This window comes from Phaseolus vulgaris, chromosome 2 (assembly GCF_000499845.2).
Source record: "Phaseolus vulgaris cultivar G19833 chromosome 2, P. vulgaris v2.0, whole genome shotgun sequence".
NCBI lineage: Eukaryota > Viridiplantae > Streptophyta > Magnoliopsida > Fabales > Fabaceae > Phaseolus > Phaseolus vulgaris.
In genome coordinates, this window is record NC_023758.2 from 35809933 (window position 1) to 35830355 (window position 20423).

General features: G+C 30.3%; 1 protein-coding gene across 1 annotated transcript; it reads right to left on the minus strand.

Moving 5' to 3' along the window:
- Nucleotides 1-1364: 1364 nt before the first annotated feature.
- On the minus strand, nucleotides 1365-7701 carry LOC137811728 (3-oxoacyl-[acyl-carrier-protein] synthase I, chloroplastic). Its single transcript, XM_068613566.1, has 7 exons — nucleotides 7174-7701; nucleotides 6473-6904; nucleotides 5897-6070; nucleotides 2768-2881; nucleotides 2570-2671; nucleotides 1931-1997; nucleotides 1365-1838 (listed from the first exon to the last, which is right to left on the minus strand). Exons 1-7 carry the CDS (start codon nucleotides 7618-7620, stop codon nucleotides 1771-1773), a joined length of 1404 nt encoding a protein of 467 aa, XP_068469667.1. The 5' UTR covers nucleotides 7621-7701; the 3' UTR covers nucleotides 1365-1770.
- Between the last annotated feature and the right edge of the window lie 12722 nt (nucleotides 7702-20423).

Consider the following 20423-nt stretch of genomic DNA (forward strand, 5'->3'; position numbering starts at 1 on the left):
ATTTTAAATCAGAAAATAAAATTTGAATGAAACTATTTTAATTATTAAAATATTTATTTTTATATTTAAAAAAATGAAAATGTAAAAAAAGTTAAGAATGAAGTTTCTATAATTTTTAGTTTAATAATTTTTCTAATATTTTACGCTTGCAATCTTTTTTTTTTCACACCACAACTTAATTTTTATTACAATCATTATTATCACTTTTGAATATCATATTTGTTGTTGTCATTCATTTTCTTTATTATTATCATAATTTATTTTGTTTTTATTATCACTTTTTCGATATGCATCATCTCCATTAGTATTGTACTATCTCTATAACTATCACATTAGCATCACTACCACAACATGGTTGCTAACAATCAACACTATTTTCGTTATTATTATCAAAAAATTTGTTATCATTATATAATTTTCATTGTCTCAATTATAGCTTGTTGTCATCACAACTATTATCATCTCATTATTACATTGTTATTATGTATTATTATTATCATTATGTCAGTGTTATTGTCACCATTACGAAATATGTCTGTTCATTATTGTTACCATGAATTTTTTTAATTGTCATATTAATAAATAAATTTGTATTTGTTAGATTCCTCTTGACAGTTTTTTTTGGTAAGAAATGTGCATTTAATTTTTTTAAACATATCTCTACTTCAGCATTTTTTAATTTACTTTTCAGTGTTTGCCGCAACTTCTGAGCACCTAAAATTAATTCTATCATTTAAAATTCAGGATCAATCATCTAAGGAGCTTAGTTTAAAATTTTAATCCAATCTGATATAGAGCGATTTGGCTTGGACAAGTTTTCCATCTTAAAAACAAGTAATTTTATAAGGTGGTATAACTTTTAAAATATATACCAATAAAAAAATATAAAGAATTTGATAGTTTATATTTATGTGCTTTTTCTTAAATTATTACAAAAAACTTCAATTAAATATATTTTCATGAATGAATAAAGTTATGCGATTCCTTTAATAAATAAACAAGAAATGAAAGTATAAATAATTATCATAAATTAATAAAATCCGGTTTTATAGAAAAACTTATTTTTTATTTTTTATTTTCAATTTTCAATATATTTAGCATTTAACTTTCTGTTATGTTTTGTTTTGACCGGATTGAATCAATTATAACCATTGCCTTAATCAACCAAAACTATATTTAAAATAAAATATTCAATATCTAATTTAGAAGTTTAAGTAGAATATATTAACAAGTCTAAATATGCATTGCCTATGTATGGGAAGACTGTACTTTTGTAATAATTGTTTTGAAAACAATATTATTATCATAATCTTTAACTGTTACCTTAACAATGCATAAAAAGTATAGTATTTAGAGATCACAAATTTATCTAGAAACTCATGAAACCTAACTCTAATTGAGTATCACCATGTTTTCATGAATGATTCAAATAAAACCACCTGATGCTACAATGATTTATAGCAATCAGCAAGTATCTTAGATACAAGTTTGATGATAAATATCTTTACTCAAACAATATGGAAGAACGCTCATTCTATCCTCTGTATACCTCCAAACTAATGACTTCGAGCTACATTCAAAAAGTTCTACACAACAAAGTCTTATAGCTAACTGTCAAGTCACAATTACCACAAACTGAACTAAAGGCCTACGGCTTTTATATAATGATGGGCTCAAATAGAACAAACAGCCTCAAAGTTGTAGAGAGAACAAAATTTCAATTGACTTAAACCCGTGTTCTACATAAACTGCAAATACTAAGCAGGGCAATCAGGGCTTGAAAGCAGAGAATGCCACCACAGAGTTGTGTCCACCAAATCCAAATGAATTTGAAATAGCTGAAATAGAAAAAGAATCAATCATTGCTGTTCAAATTATTATGGAATGTGGAGGAATTGCCTATTGCATTATTTAGAAATTAGAATCTTACCAACATTGACTTCATGCTGCTGCTTGACATTTGCCACTGTATCAAAATCAACTGCCGGTTCTGGGTTCTGCACTCAAGACCAAGTACATATTTTAACTCTAAAATTGAAACAATGCAGCAAGAATATAAAAATGAATGATACTGCTTGGTTCTCAAAAACAGAATGGGACAATAAAAGGACATAATATTTTCGTAACTGCTTGCTTGTGCGAGTAATAATCACGATTAAAAACACAAGTCCACAGCTATTTCTGCCCCACCAGTCACGCAGCAACATAAAACAATACTTCCCAACTTTAACACTAAGATGAATGATGATAACTAATACTAAGATGATCTTCACTGGAATCTGGCTCAGACAACCCGAGGACCTCAAACTAACCATCCCTATATACCAGTCTAATATGTGAAATAATTCGCACATCTTTATTACGAGTGTTTATATAAGTTGATGATATATGCAAATTCCTTAGTACGATTTCCAATCATTTCCAGAAAAAACTTTGCCATACCAATAAATAGAGCCCACATGGCTAAGGAAATGTGAAAAAAGACACTGATAAATAACAGCTTACAATATCAAAAGTTCATGCAGTCAGTCAAATTAATCTTAACCCTAAAAATATTAAGTAAACGTACAAATTGATTGATTGTTGGATGCAGCCATCCTGTTGTTATGGCTTTAACGGTGGCAATGGCTTCCAACCCCCCAGCTGCACCAAGGCAGTGCCCTATCATAGACTGATACAAAATGAAGAACATGTATGTCAGTTCCTGGAGAAGGAAACAATCCAATATAACCAAGAAAACAGAAAGCTGTCACCAGCGTGATAATACCTTGGTGGCATTAATTTTGATGCCAGAAGTGTCCTTGAAAACCTTCTTAATAGCATTAATCTCTGCCAAGTCGCCAGCAAGAGTGGAAGTTGCATGTGCATTTATGTAGTTGACCTGAAAAGAAGCAATTTTCCCAGTTTCACTTTGCAAATTTATGGTATGACTGAATCAGAAACAACATAAAAATAACAAAACATTGATACTAACTTCTAGAACTGACAGAAAAATGTAGGGATGGCATTACAAAATTCATTTTAGCTCCATTAGTAGCTTAAGCCCCTCTCTCTTGGAAAGTTGAGGGAGTAACTCTGTATTAAAGGATTATTTGCATAAGCTGCAACAGCCCAGGGCCTTACTTTCAGATACATACTTTGATTTATGCTCTACTAGTTGCGTTTCTCACACATTCTAAGAAAAAAAAAAGGGTTCTATGGTGCAACACAATTACACATACTGAATATTATCATTTTTCTACTAAAATCAGTGTAATTCTGTAATGTCAGAATCATACCCATGATTACAAGAAAAAAAGATGACTGAAAAGTGTAAAATGCAACACTGATAGCAGTACAAAAAAGATGTCTTGCAAATTCAAAAGTTAACCCGTTTGAACTCTTAGAGAAGCAAGTTGAATAGTATGTAAACTCATCTTTTATTACATTTGTGCATTACTTGTTAGACTTGGATGGATAAACTCACAAGTTTGAGGCTGAGCTATAAACTTCAGCAAAGTCTGAAATTCTCCACTTAAAAAAAAGAAAAAGAAAAAACAGACTTTTAACGCTGGGTTTCTCTACTGTGTTATATAGCAAGTGTTTCTCTACAGGGTAGGTACAAGAGCATCAAAAGACAACCCTGCTGTGTGTTCCTGCTGCATTTGCATTATTGGTGCAAGTACAAGCTCAAACAACCAAACAGGGACCTCTAAAACATGACCACCCCACAATCTGCAACAACAGACCTATGGCGATCACAACCCCCTGCAAAGGACCCCCCAACATTGCAACCAGGAACCATTGTTCCTTATTGTGCATTGGTGCTTCCCTTATTGTAGTTGAACTGAACCTAATTGAAAGTTAAAAACCAGCTCATATGGATATTGTGGTCTTGTACGTTCTCTCATTCCCTATTGTGCTGAGTTGTCTTGTGCCTCCCCTCAATAGCTTGGTGGAACTGTGCAAAGTTTTAATAACACTGAATGTTTGACTACCCCACTTGATTATCCCCTGTTGTGTCTAAGCTGAAATTGTTTACAATTGTGTTCTTTCTGAATTTCAAACTAGCTTTACCTTGCGATATTTTAACATGGTTGTTTATGAACAATTTTAATTTTTACTATCACACTTAAATACTTTGTTATTTTGGTTTTCTTTATTTAGTAGAATGTTGGAAATTCAATATCTGAAAAAAGAGAGTCTATGCACGGTCAATGTAAAAATGTTTTATACGTAATCTAATCACAAACCACAAAGTATAATAATTTTGTTAATTTTACAATAATTACCTCAAAAGGCATACCAAAGGTCATTTTTATTTGAATGACATATTTTACACTGTCAATAAATTAACATTATTCTTATTATTTTATAACATAATATTATTATTTTGTTTGGATGCTAAAGTTAAGTTTTTTTTATACAATTTTTGTATTTAGAAGACTGTTCGTAGTTTATGAATTGAATCTACAAGTTGTGTTTATGGAGCCTCCACAAGCTTGCAAACTCTGGAGTTTAACAACCTTCCTCACGTGTGTTACAAATTCTCTGCCTCCTCTACCTTTTATTCTTATGGGTATCCACGCAGTTTCACCTTGTTTGTTCTCAAGGAATGTAAAGAAGATTCTGCCACTTCCTAAGAACATCAATATTGCATCTAGGCTAATCCTAATATTCAAGACCTTATTTGGTTGAACTTAAGTGTTCTCATTCATCCTATTGATGCCTAGGTAGTGGCCGACTACTTGCAGAAGCAGAAAATGATTTCTTTGAAGTATGTAATACAGGTTAAATGTGGTTGTCCACTGGAACTTTCAGCTTACAAGCTACGAGTACAGTTGGGAAAACAGACAGCCAGACCCATACTTTAATAGAAAAGAAACCATCATTTAGGTCATTGATGGCTGAGATTGGTTCCCATTGGTCCCCCTTAGCTTCTTTCACCTTCCAACCCTTATCCCAAGATCCTAACCCACAAGATCCCTCTTGAAGGAGTCACAACATTTCATTATTGACTTCTTCATATCCAGAGCTTCTACTGCTCATATGCACGTTACTCTTCACAACTACCAAAATAGGAAGCTCAAATAGCAATTGATAGAAACTGGGCATGACTACGTAAAAAACACCCAAAAAAATACTGTATGCTATAGATCTCAGTGCAACATCAGCTACAATACCCCAAATGCAAGAGAAAAAACTGAACAGAAACTATAAAATGGAAAACATTTGGCCCCCGAGACTCATGGGAGGCTTTGGTCTCTCCTTCCAATTCTCTCACTACTTGAATCTTTCTTGCCTTTTCTATCTCCTCCCCTTTTATCATCCCACTCTCTTCTAACAGATTTCTCCCACCTTCCTATATCCTTTTGCCATGTGAAGGAAATTATACCACTCTCTCACTCCAGGTATTAGTCACTTGAGGTGCTCATTCTCATCCATCCCTCTTTCTTTTTCTTCCCCGAGGTAAACCTGTTTTTCGGGTTATTTCCTGACACTGCTAACCATGCAGCAGTTTAATGGTTGAATAGGAAGATAAGTATTTTATAAGCATAATGAGCATCCTGTTTTATTTAATTGGGTATTAGCAACTGTTTAAACTCTTAGCCGTCATTTATCCAAACCTCAATGCTAGAAGAGAAAATCTTGGGAGGCCCACTGTAAATAATATTGCATAGCAGCATAAGAAATGTTTACCATTTCTATATATATGCTATGTCATCCCCCACCATACCACAAAGATATTGATGACACATGGAATATGCAAGCAAGATAACAGAAAGGTAGAGTCAACTAGGGAGACATCCTTGAAGAGAAATACAATTAATAAAAACTGGAGAAGAGAAACCACCAATCTTTTTGAAGGAAAAAATTAGCTAGAAAAAGAAAAGTAGTACAAGGAGAAAAACATTACCTCCTCAGGTGACACACCAGCATCTTCGAGGCTGCTCTGAATGCATGAAGACACACCAAGTCCATCAGACCTTGGATCAGTCATATGATAAGCATCACAGTTAACAGCACCTCCCAAGTATTCAGCAATTATAGGAGCGCCTCGCTTCATGGCATGTTCCAAGCTCTCCATCACCTATCATTTTAAAGTACCCCTTATAAGATTTAAAAATTAGCTTGCATATAACAAAAACCCATACAAAATAGCAATTTCCTAAAACACTCACAGGAAAAGGGGATTGCATGGGAGAACAGGGAATGAGCATACTGAAAAAGCTAGTGTTACTTTCTAAGCAGTTTACCACTTTAATAAATTCAAAAAGATCCTACAGTTTATACTTACAAAGTCCTTATGCAGAAAAACTTCTTCGTACGTATTTAAATGATTATACGATGAAAAAATAAGAAAGTAAAATGAATTGAGCTAGTATAAAGGTCAAATGCTGAATTCATTTCCCCTTTTTTTTTCTTCTCTTACAAAACGGAAAAGTTCATTGAAAAGGGACCTAAGAAACACAAAAGGTGAACGTAACCTTACCAAAACTCCAGCACCTTCACCCATAACAAAGCCATCACGCTCCTTATCCCACGGCCTTGAAGCAGTTTTGGGGTCATCATTCCTCTGGGAAAGCGCCCTGCAAGCGACGAAACCCCCTAACCCAATGGGAATGATGGCAGCCTCAGTTCCACCCGCTATCATCAAATCAGCCTCCCCTCTTCGTATATGGTTCGCCGCAGCATAAAAGCAATAATTGGAGGTAGCACAAGCAGTGGAAATGGAATAGTTAGGACCCATGAAGCCAAGGTCAATCCCAAGCAAAGCTGAACCCATGTTAGTAATAGCATACGGAATGAAAAACGGCGTTATCTTCCGGTGCCCTTTCTCAATCAGAGCCTGAACACCGTCGGAAAACACCGTTAAGCCTCCCATTCCGGATCCCACAAGAACACCGGCACGCTCCTTATCAAGCTGCACAGAATCAGAAATTCAAGTTAAATAGGGTTTCCACAAGAAAAATGAAGAACCAGAAAATCAGAGATTCCAGTTAAACAAAGTTTTAACAAGATTCTAGTGGAAGCTGGTTCCTGTAATGTGGCAAATTACGATTTGGACAAGTGTTTACATTTAGTATCCTGAAAAAATGTTGTCGAACAAAATTGTCTTCGGAAGAAGATACATGAGAGGAAAGAAAAGGTAGAGAATTGCGAAAAGATAATAGATCTGAGAAAAGGAGAAACCTTCGTGAGGTTATCCGCGGCGAGGTCGGCGCTTTCGAGGGCCTTCTTGCCTGCAACAATGCAGTAGCGGAGACAGTCGTCGAGGCGGCGGTCGTTCTTCCCGTCAATGTAGCCCTCGGCGGAGAAGCCGCGGATCTGGCCGCCGAAGCGGGTGGGGAACTTGGAGGCGTCGAAGCGATCGATGGCGGTGATGCCGCTCTGTCCGGAGAGGAGCTTCTCGTAATAGCCCTCGACGTCGTTGCCGAACACGGATGCGAGGCCCATTCCGGTGATCACCACGCGCTTCTTGGGGTCCTTCTGGCGCTGAGGGGCGGAGACCTTGGGCGCCGCCGTGGCGGAGACGAAGAAAACGCGCTTGGCGGCGGTTCTTCTGTTGGCAGCATTGTTGGGGGCGCGAAGCGGTTCCAACGGAGAAGCCCGGAGAGTGGGGGAGTGTAGCGCTTGCATGATGGCGGAGAATGCGATGCAGTGAACTCAAACTACTTCGTTCTGTGCTATTGCAACTACACAATCAAACTATTTATTTGCACCTCATTTTTTATGTTTTCATTTTCATTCAAATTATTAATTAGGTTATAAATATATAAAAAAAAAGTATTAAATAAATGTACTAAATTAAAATATTAAATTTTAACCATAAAAAGAATACGAACACACAAGTATTAAACATCTATGTTTCCACGTCTAATTACTTATACTCAAACAAATATATGTTACTTTTAATTTTATTTTATTTAGATAATATCAAGTATAAAATAAAATAAAATGTATAAAAGTTAAAATAAAGGAATTTTAATTCCACCCATTTTTAATTTACTTGTCTCGTAACACATTTTATAGTTTTAGATTTTATATTACATTTTTTATAATCGCATATGACAGATAAATGGTATTTACATATCCAAATTTTTTACGAACGCAATAAGAGATAACAAATAATATTGTGTATTGGAATCGTTCAAATTAAAGAAGAGATAATAAAAAGGTGTTTTGAATTGGTTAATATCATAATAATAGAAAATAAAATTAAATGGACCAGCATGGGCAAGCGATAATAACAAAGGTGACAAAGCTGATGTTTGTTGTGCTGCTCTCATTAATTGGAAATTCTAAGCCAAAACATTAACAATGTCCAAACTTCTCATTATTGTGTTTAACCATGTTGTAATAGGATCCTTCATCATGTCGGATACCAATTAATCCTCTAAACTAACATTACCTAACACTAATCTCTCTTAATTCATATTAATCAAAATCAAAATATTAAAATAGTGTTTATTTATCATGCGTTTATTACTTTTAATACATTTTGTTGACTTAAAATGTGGGAGTGTATTTATAGAAACCGTTGTGATGGTTACATCTCAGATTCTAAGCAAGGAGGAAGAGAAATTAGTCTTTTCCAAACCTTCTCATCTTTATAAGAACAAAGCAATTTTAAGTAAAACTAGTGTTTAACACGTGTAACATTTCATAACTTTTTTTGTTAAAAATATATTTAATAAATTTCTTATCAAATTAATAAACGAATATTTATATTTAGAATTACTAATTGACAAATATTATAACTCTGAATCTGTTGTTTATAACTAAGATTATGAATGAAAAAATGTTAACACACATACATGGCTAGGATTATCTCTAGAAAAAGGTTGAATAATAGAACTAATAAAAATACTTTAAAAAACATTTCACAATATAAATTATTAGACGCTGAAAGAGATCATGTAATAGTTTTTACATGATGTTCACAAATAATTTTGCAATTGTTTTATAAGTCAACCTAAAACTTATACACATGTAAACAAAAATATATTGGCACACTTTAATTTTATATTAGTTTATCCTCACATAAATTACGTCAAAATATCATTTATCACTATAAAGAATTTTATTAATTAAACAATGATTACAAGTACATTTTTACTGTTACTTCTAAATTATAGATGAGTACACAAAATTATTCATTACTATTAGTTTATATTTCTCTAAGATATAACCTAAATATCATTGGCCAAATACACATTTGTTTTATGTTCAAGAAACACTCTCAATAAGAAGATATGAAAATTAATCACTATTTACTCTAGACTTTAATTTCACAAAAGTCAACAATTTACAAAATGTTAGTATAGTAATATCAGTATTTTTAATCATTAAACTATATTTTGATTCCTGTAATATTGTATGATAATGTAATAGATAAATCAAATTTAAGTAAAACTAAAATTTTATAAAATACTTATAATCTTTTTAAGCACTGTAACTTTAATATTCATTTAAATCTATAAAATCATTTTAAATTTTATGATTTCATATTTTATAAATTGTTTAAAAAATTTACAACAACCTAAAACTTTTAAAATTTACATGAATTTTTTTTTATGTATTTTCTTTTAAATTTCTATTGAATCTAGATAGAGGGAATACATTATCTTTGCTTCTTTTTATGTTTGTATTTTTTTAAAATAAATTGTTTATTACTTTTCAAAGTTGAAATTAATTATTTTTATTTGTTATTTACACTCTCATTCCTTAACCAATATTTAATTGCTTTAAATATATGTATATATTTATTTATTTCTTGTAATGTAAAATAAAAATTATTGTATTTCTCAATTTATCCAAAACACCTTCAACCACAAAGCCCTAGAGTTAGGCAAGCGATAATAACAATGACGGTACGGGAAAGTGAAAGCACCGTCCTTGGATTCTTTTCATTACTAGTTTAATTTTCATTTGTTGCATTCACTATAATTTTTATTTTCTATCTTAATTTTAAATTATTATTCTTGAAATTAGAAATGAGAAAGAAAGGAAAATAAAAAATATTTTTTTTCAAAAAAAACCTTTAAAGGAAATTTTATATTATTTTATACTTGTTATTTATTTTTAACTGAGTTTTCCATTTTAAAAAATTATGAATCACATGCGTCATCTCTACATTAAATAATCTACCTAAGATCTGCACACAAGATTTCCTTTCAAAGAAGGAAATATGTTAATTCATTGAACCAATTTTATTCAATTCAATAAAAAAACTGTTGGTACCAATTAAGAGGTAGTTAATGAGATATTTATCTCATCATATTGTGATTTTTTAGACCCAATCATTATTATGACCTTTGATTAATGTTTGCAAAGTTTTTCTGCCATGAAAAAAAATTTATTCTTGTGTAGGTGGAGAGGTAATTCACAAATGTTACGGATCAAAACACCGTTGTTAAAATTAAAATTGATTCGGTGGGAACAAATCTGTCACAAATAAAAAATAGAAAATAGTAGGGAAAAGGAAGAAAATTACCTAATATAAAAAATGTGAGATTTAAATTTTAATGCTCCATTTTCTAATGTTTTGTGGTTGTAATTTTTAAAACATATATTATTTTTTTCTCTCAAATGTATCTTTACTATTCACTTTATCTTTGATTTATACTCTATAATGGATGAAAAAATTGAATATAAAGCTGAACCACAATTAAAAGAATATTTAATGGTAACATGTGATCACTAAAAAAAAATCATTATTATTTACGGATTTTTACTCACGAATTTGAGTCCGTAAGTAAATTCAGCATTACCTACGAACAATATTACCTACAGACATTACCCACAAATTCTGAATCCGTAGGTAGATTCAACATTACCTACCAACTCTTACCTACGAATTTTATTACCTACCAACTTTTACCTATGGATCTCAATTACCTACCAACTATTATCACAAATCTTTATTACCTATAAACTATCACGCACGAATCTCTATTACCTATAAACTATTATCATAATAATTATATACATTATATTAAAAATATTAATATAATATGAAAAATTATAAAATCATAATTAATATTCATAAATAATAATAATAATCATAACTAACTTTTACATATTATTAATATTATAAAATTAATAATATTAATATAATAATGTACATAATATAATTAGTATTATATTAATAATATGAATAATATTAATAATAATAATAATATTAATGATATTAGTAATATAACAAAATTAATAATATTAGTAATAATAACATTAATAATAAAAATATATATAAAATTAACATTATTTATAATATTAATAATATTAACACTATTTATAATATTTAATAATATTAATAAATATTAATAATATTAATGTAAGGACCGAGAAAAATAGTCTTAGAATAGAAATGGTACAATTAAAATGGCACCTGAATATTTTATTATTAAAGTGAAAATAGAAATTTAGTTATTCAAGTTTCATTTTAAAAAGAACTATCATCTCTCTAAAAACTCATTTTTCCTTTCCTCTGCCTTCTCTCTAAAATCCCGACCTCCTCGCTCATCTGTTTGATGATCGGAGTCCATCATTGGACTCCTGGCAACGAGATCTCCAATATTGACCGATCAGAATCTTTCATAGAGTATGTTCATTTTTGTTCCTTTTTTCCTTTCCTCTCCCTTCTCTCTTAGATTATGACCTCCTCTTTCGTCAGTTTGATGATCAGAGTCTGTCATTGAACTCCTGACAGTGAATTCTACAAGATTGACCGATCAAAATCTTAGATAGAGTAAGTTCATTATTGACTATTTTTCCTTTGAGTTAGTTTTGATCTGGTTGGTTGCCTTTTAATTTAAGTTTGCATGTGAAGTTTTTATCTTCAGAATTAGTCTCTGTTAGCTCAGGGTCCTAGTGATGTAGTTAGATTTATGATCATGACTCTATGGTGCAGGTTAGGGTATCCTTAAGCTTTTGGTGGGTTTGGAACTCTTAGTGAGCATCTGCTAAAGTCCAGGTAAGGAAGCTAGTTTAAAATCTTCAATAGAACCCTAGGTTAGAAGATTTGAATGTGAGTGTGACGTGGTCACCAATTCCAAATTTTGTTGCAAAAATTCTTGTTTTGAGTAGATTGTAGTTTGATTGAAATTGAAAGTGTTGTGATTGAGAATTGGTTGTTTGATTTAAATGGTTGTAGAATTAGAAATCATATATATGTATAGATGGAGATAATAACTCAATGATTCAATGAGAGTGATTGTATCATGCTGAACAGGATACCAATGTAATGTGTAAATTTATAATTTATGAAATCGAATGAGATGTTGATTTATAATCTAATAGGTATATTAAGTTATGCAGAATTTTTCTGCATATTTCGCCCAAGCTAGCAAGTTCTAGCTCAAGCTATAAAATTATGGGTGCTCTCTGGAGGATTTTAGCTCAAGCTAGCGAATTCTAGCTCAAGCTAAAATTCTGGGTGCTCTCTGGAGGATTTTAGCCCAAGCTAGTGAATTTTAGCTCAAGCTAAAATTCTGGGTGTTCTCTGGTGGATTTTAGCTCAAGCTATCGAATTTTAGTTCAAGCTAAAGTCTAAAAAAAATAAAAATAATAATAAATAAATAAAAATAAAATATATATTAAACTAATTTTTATTTGCTTTTGATCCTGCCTGTTGACCGGAACGCTGGAAACTGCCTCGTCAAAGGATCGACGTGCGCGCCGCTTCACACCTCCGTTCCTCTTCGAGATCCACCTCAAGAACCTGCAAAGAAACAGAGCGGCGCCGCTGCGGCCGATCGCACTCCAACGCCCAAGTCAGTGACCGAATCACCAAATACTAAGAGAACAAGAACCGTGCAAATCCTCTCTCACAGTAAGCTCTATAACTCGCAAGCGTAAAGAGTATAATCTGAACGTGCGTACCTCAGAAAGTTTGTTGAGAACTCTTATATACCTGGTTGTTTTCTCTCTCCTGGCAGTTACAGACCTGGACACGTGGCTCGCATCCAGTCGTACACGTGTCATCATCTGGAGCCTCCTTGACTTGGCGCTGCTTCTACTCTCCTTTTGGCTAAGTTACTTATGCATGGTACTGCCCAGTGCATAGCTAACTTGGGAGTGCGATCTCTACTGGAATTGGCGAGTTAGGGTGTCCTCATACACCTTCCCTGTGGTCTCGCCGGCCGCCTTCATAATTTGCTTCTCCTTCATCTTCGGCGATGTGCTTTCTCTGGCGATCTCCAACCGCTTGGTCGCCTGAGTTCACATCTGGCGACTTCATCTTTAACCCGGTGATCGCCTATTCTGATATGCTGGAGATCGGAACACGCCAACTTAATAACTGGCGGCTTCACGAGCCCCCCGACTTCCTTCCCTTCTGCCAGCCTGGCGCCTTGCCAACACGCCTATACTGTAGCAGGATGCCACGTCATCACTCCCGACTACCAGGGCGGTACAACTTTTAAAAGATTGATTTATTTATTTCTATATAGTTTTTCTTATAAAGTATGTAAACTTTTATTTCATGTATAGTTAATTGAAAATCTCTTTAATTAGACATTTATATGATTAGTCAAAGAATTGTTGTGTATTTGGGAAATTTTAAACATTGGTATGATTTGATTGTTTGATGGTGGATATTTTGAGGTTCAAAATATGAATTCTAATCAAGACATAGTATTTTCAAGAAAGAAAATACCGTGTTAAGATTGTTTAGGATGCGCATTGACTAGGGATTCGTCTAGAAGGAGATATCCTGACTCTCCTGAGATAATGGAATCATATAGATGAAGTTATTCAGGTGGTGAGAGTCGAAGGAGGTTCATATGAATGGGTAAGTTGTTTGAAAGATAATTAACTTGACCTGTTATATGAATTAACCCTGTCATACTAGGAGAGAGATGATATTGAGATTAATTATGCGCATAGCTGTGTGGATTTCACATTGATGTAGTATGACAGGTGCAAATCTCTGAGTCTAAGTCAACGCACGGGTCTTTCGGAAGTAGAGTCAAGTGTCTATGTGTTATGAGTCAATAGAAGTCTGACATGAGAAAGATGAATATTGAAATTGTTGATAGACACTTGATGGTTATGTGAAATGCATGAGAAATGATGAATTTATGTGGATGTTTAAACTCATATTTGTGTTATGAGTTTTAAAAATACCTAGCTTACCCTTTGTTTGGTTTTGTGGTTGTTTTTCTTTGATATGTGATGATCGTGTATTTTATACGGGAGCAAATGATGTTACAGGTGATAAAGTTTCTCGATGAGAAGATGGATAATGGAAAATGTTTATTTTTCTTTTGAAATTTTGTTTTAAATTTTATGTAAATGTTTCAAGTCTTATGAAGAGAGAGATAATTTGAAACATTATAATAATGAAATTTTATATATATTTGTATTATGTTTATATATTTATTTTAATATTTCATACAGATTATGGTTATAGATATGGGAAAGTATAGGGATGTTACAATTAATAAATATTAATAATATTTAATAATATTAATAATATTAATAATATTTAATAATATTAATAATATTAATAATATTTAATAATATTAATAATATTAATAATATTTAATAATATTTAATAATATTTAATAATATTTAATAATATTAATAATATTAATAATATTTAATAATATTAATAATATTTAATAATATTAATAATATTAATAATATTTAATAATATTAATAATATTATTAATATATAATAATAATAATAATATTATTAATATATAATAATAATAATAATATGAATAATATCTAATAATATGAATAATATTTAACAATATTAATAATAATAATAATGATATTAATTTTTATTTTATTAATTATATTAATATTGATAATCATACTCATAAGTATAATAATAATCATAACATGACAACAAAACTTGACTAATGTAATGGTTAAAGTTTCTATGGACAACAAAACTTGACTGATGTAATGGTCAGTGGGTATTACCTACGAACACAATATTCGTAGGTAAATTACCGACGTCTACATTACATATGGATTTTTGTTTGTGGGTAATCCGTATGTAATGTTTATTTACCTACAGATTTTGGTTGTTACCTATGAATTTCTTTCGTAGATAAACTGGATTTTTCTTGTAGTGGATGATACCATATCAAAATATAATACATTAAGTATGCACAAATTTAAATTATGAAAAATTTCTAAATTTCATATTGAATCTTTGTTCTTCCTCATTTGTTACTAGTATCATCAAATCAACCCACCAAGTAACTTGTGAAATAGTAATAAATGAAAAGATAAGAGAAATCTTATTAAGATTGTTACAACTTGTTTTTAATTGGATCCTTAAATCTTATTTGAAACAATTAAATTTTAAAAATTGTGAAACAAGTAATATTTTTAAGAATATTTTTTTAAAAAAAATATAAGAATAAGAGGAAGGCTGAATCTCAATTTGTAGTTTCAATGTTTTTTTATTAAATTTGTGCATTCTTGTATAAAAAATATAACATTTAAAGTAAACTCATCGAATTTGAGAAATAAGAAAATACCAAACTTCATTTTTTTATCATATTGGTTTTAAATTTAAAAGAAAAAAAATATAGATATAAAACTAATTAGTATACAGAATATATAAAGAGAAAAAAAAAGTAGTTTCAACATTGTTGGCAGAAATGATATTTCGTTACAAGTAATATTTTTCCTTAAACATAATTAAGTTAAAAAAAATTAACTTCAACCTAGGGAGAAATGCTTAGTTCCAATGATTTTTCAAAGAAAATATTAGAATAATTTCCTACAAGAAAGTTTCCATGACCTCCCTAACAGGGATTTATTTTTAAAAATAATAACTATTATTTAAATTTTGATATGAGTTTAATTTGAAATTTTTCTTTAAATGTTAGTTATAATTTTTTATGGTTTTAAGATTTAGGGCTTCATGCTCCATAGCACACAAGAATGTCCTTCTTAATATACCATCATTTACGTGACAATATATTGAACAACCAAACACCTTTAATATTGAGTAGTTTATTGACTTACCAAATACACATTATTATAAGTCTTGAGTACATTAGTTGAAGATTGAGACTAGTTCACTAAGAAACATCTTGTGTTGACATACTTAGCCTAATGTTTTCTATCTAATCCAAAATGAGACAACATACCCCTTGCTCTCTCCGATAAGGTTTTGTTAATTCCTTTCACCTATTCTATTTTGTTGCAAAGTATGTTGAACATTGCAATGTCTCAGAAAACCTTCATCTTTACAAAAGTTATCAAACTCCTTAAAGGAGACTTCTAACACGATGTTTGTCCTCAAACACTTAACCTTCTTGTCAGTCTGATTAAGCAAATATATATATATATATACGTGTGTTTAAAATGACGGAAGACTTCAAATTTTTGTTTCATTATGAATATTCAAATCATCTTTGAATAGTCATTAATGATAGATAGGAAATATCTATTGTCTCCCAAAGAAGGAACTTTCAAAGGACCTCATCAATCACAATGAACATAGTTCAACATGTGCTTTGTGTTGTTCAGTGCCTTGGAAAATGGTTATTTATGAGGCTTACCATAGACACAATGCTCACAAAACTCTAAAACCTCTATCTAATGGTTACCCAATAACCCAACCCATGTCTGGAAGAAATGTCCATACCTCTTTCATTCTATGTGGCCTAAACACAAATGCCACAAAGCAGTATTAGACACAAGTAGAGATATACAATGTGGAGTGTCATAGTGAAACCTTTTAGGATATACAAGTTACCTACTAACTAGTTTTTTGCGTTATAACAATGTCCTTCTTCCCTAAAACTCACTTTACTCCACCTTCAAAATTATATATAAAATTTTTAACTTCCAATAGACACATTGAAATAAAGTTCTTCTTTAATGAAATGTGTGAACTTTTGAAAATATTCTTAGTGTTGCTTCTTGCATACTAGTCTTAATAGACTCAATAACTAATATCTAATATTTGTAATAATTATCCTTGTTTATTAGAATATTAAAATCAATCCTCTCATTTCATTTTACATTGTCTTCAAGTTTAATGAAAAAAAAAATGTCCACAAAAAGTTAAAACAACATGTTAGATCAAAGACTATAAAACGACACATATTGAGTATAAAAATATGCATATATTATCTTTTTAGTGTTTTATTAAGTGATTTGAACTTAATCTTTTACATTTGTGTGTCTATCTCATACATCCTAATGTTTAATTAAATTATTAAAACCTTAAAATACAAATAATTTGTGGAATATTTGTATGTACTTGGAAATATTTCAAAACGTTGAGCAATTATTGAACGTTTGTGAATAACGAACCATTTAGGAATCATCCAATAAATGTTTGACCCAACTAAATAAATTTAGTTTGCCCAATCAAAATATTTCAAGCACCACTGAACCAAACCTCCAACCGTAATTTGTCATTCGCTACAACAAATTTCAAAAGAAAATTAGGGTTGCAGATTATGAATTGAATTTTTTCAACATAGGAGAGTCGGGGGATTTCGAACAACAGAAAACAAATATATTTTTTTTTCGTTAAAATAAATTAATTTTCATATACTCAAGAAACTACACACGACAACAATTGACATCGTGCATCATTTTAAGTCATGTGATTTTGGTACAAGAATTGAATATATATATATATATATATATATATATATATTTAATTTTAAGAACTAAACCAGCTCATTTTAATTTTAGAACTAAAACTGGGATTACATTTTAGGAATTAAAAACATATTTAAGCTTAAGAAATAAAAAAAATATTTATTAAATTAATATAAATAACAAAGTAAAAAATAGATAACAAAACTTACATATGAGACCCACTAATTTAAAAGTCAATTCTCTTATAAAACTTCAAAATAAAATAACACCAACTTAATTTTATGAATTCAAAATTATTTCCTTCTTACTTGAGTCTCTCCAACATACTGCCACGGTTTCGTTACTTTATCATACATTAAACATCTCATATTTTACTTTTCTTCAAATATTACAACTTAGATTTTGTCAATTTGTGTAGTTTCCAATATAAACGGTCAAAATATATGTGTATTTATAAACTTGTACTTTACAATTTTGAAGTTTAACCTACTATATGAAACTAATAAAGCTGATAAAAAATGAAATTAATAATGGACTCAATTTATTTTTAAAATCTATTATTTATTTTCTTTTAAATATTTTTTATTGAGCATTTTCTAATTATTATGTAATCTCACAGTACTTTTAGTAATTATATTTTAATTTAGGTGTATAATTCGAACATACTATGTATGACTTTAGAGTTTAAAGTTTAGGGTTTATGTTTCACTTATATCCGTCCTCGTTTCCATAATAGTTTCACTTCTCGACATCATATTTTCGGTATGACAAGTGTCACGTGTGGTGGCTGCAAAAATCCTCCAAAACTTAAGTGAGTTTTTGTTCATTAATTGTTCCTTAAAATCTAACTACCGAATTAAATGTGTTACTATTTATACTACTCTGTGTAATGGAGCTATTATTTTCTCTTCACTTTAGATTAAGTCCATTTATTTAATTTTTCATAATTAAACCTTTTTTTTTCTAACTTTGCCCTTAATAATTAACTAACTAATTTATTATATCCACATATCATTTTCTTAGTAAAACGTATGTATTTGATTTTTGCTTAAGACTTTTCTTGATTTTTGCATACCAGTTCACTGATATTAGGAAAACTTTGCTTCTCCACCTCTCACGTGAGTAGAATTAATTAAGTATAAAAAGGTTTTAAATTAATGTATATTTAAATTCTTAGTAATTTATAAATTTGGATAGTTTTAATTATTGTTGTTATATTATGTGTTTAAAAAATATTTTTTATTTTATTTTTTTAACTACTTTGTTGTTTGATTTTATAATTAATGGAATGACATTAGTGATATTTTTGTCATTATTCTTAACTTACTATTTGATTCTTTACTCTTTTTTTTTTAATTCTTTAATTTGTTGTTTGTTTTTTAATTCGACGAGCACCTCTGACCGTTTCTAAGGTACTCCCTCAACTCAAAACAAATAACTCACCTCCACTCCTCTTCCATATTTATCATTCCTCTCATTTATTTATCACTCACACACTTGAAGTAACCCACCAAACAATGTACGAATCTTTGTTTGTGTTGTGTTTATGCAGATGAAATCTCATGCGTGAGAATCTCGTGGAGGGAATATTGCAGCTGCATGGCACGGGCTGTTGGCACAGGCTACTATGACACATAGGTAGTAGGTGAGGTGATGGATAATATGGTAAAATCAAAGAGTTTCTCACCAAATATTCTCAACCCAACAGGGAAGTCTCTTTCACTTTCTTCGTTTTTCTTCTCCCTCTAATACCCACAAACTCCCAGATACAACACATTATATTTATTTCCTTTTCAATCCGGGTGAACAGTAATCACCCGGATACAAACAGAGGCTAAAAGTGAGTTAACCAACAATTTGAAAGATATTGGAGATGAAATGAACAAGTTGATTATTAAGTTGAAGATGAGAAAATGAAAACAACATTTAAATTATTCAGTTGACAATAAAATCAAGTGAAATTTCAACAAAAATAAAAATAAAGCATAATAAAACAATTTTTTAATATAAATTTAATTAAAAAGATTTAAATTTATAAGATACTTAATTTTTTAATTGATTTAATCTTTAAATTAAAAATATTTAAATAATGAAAGTCAAATTTCGTTATTTATTTTATTTTTAAGATTTTTGGGTATTAAAAGTAATTCCTAAAAGTTTATTTCCTTAATTTTTTTTTGGAAAGAAACTGAAAAAAAATCGTCCAAATCCTGCAAAGTGTTCTATATTTGTCTTTAAATGCTTCAACTTTATCTTTTATAAAGTCTTCTTTTCCCTTTCCACACGTCCTCTTCGTTTTTAGATGTCATTTCAATAAAGGCTTTTTTATTTTTTGAAGAATATATTAAAAACACAATTCAAATTATGTTTTTTTTCTTTATAATTTGAAATAAAACTACTTAAATTATAAATAATACCATCAGAACATTTCTAAAGAAATAAATAATTTTAATAAATCCATATTCATAAAATACACACTAAGATATTATTTTTATTAATAAAGTAAGGTCATGTAAACAATTTGAATGTTCATAGTAACCTAAGTATTTTAAAATAATAGTAACTGTAATAATTACTTAATAATATCTATAAAAGGAAGTACTTCATTAATTAACTAATTAACAAAGAGTGAATTTCTTTATTAATTATGAAGTAGTAAGTATAATTAATTTTAGTTAGTTAATTAATTAATTAATTAATCCCACAAACAGACACTGCTCCACATGGAAACTAGTGACTGGAGTGAGTCCATTATGTATGCATTGTCAAACCTCATGGGCCCCACTTTCTCTTCACGCGCGCTCTCATCCAACGGTTCATATCACACCCGCAATAAACGGAAGTGCATTTCC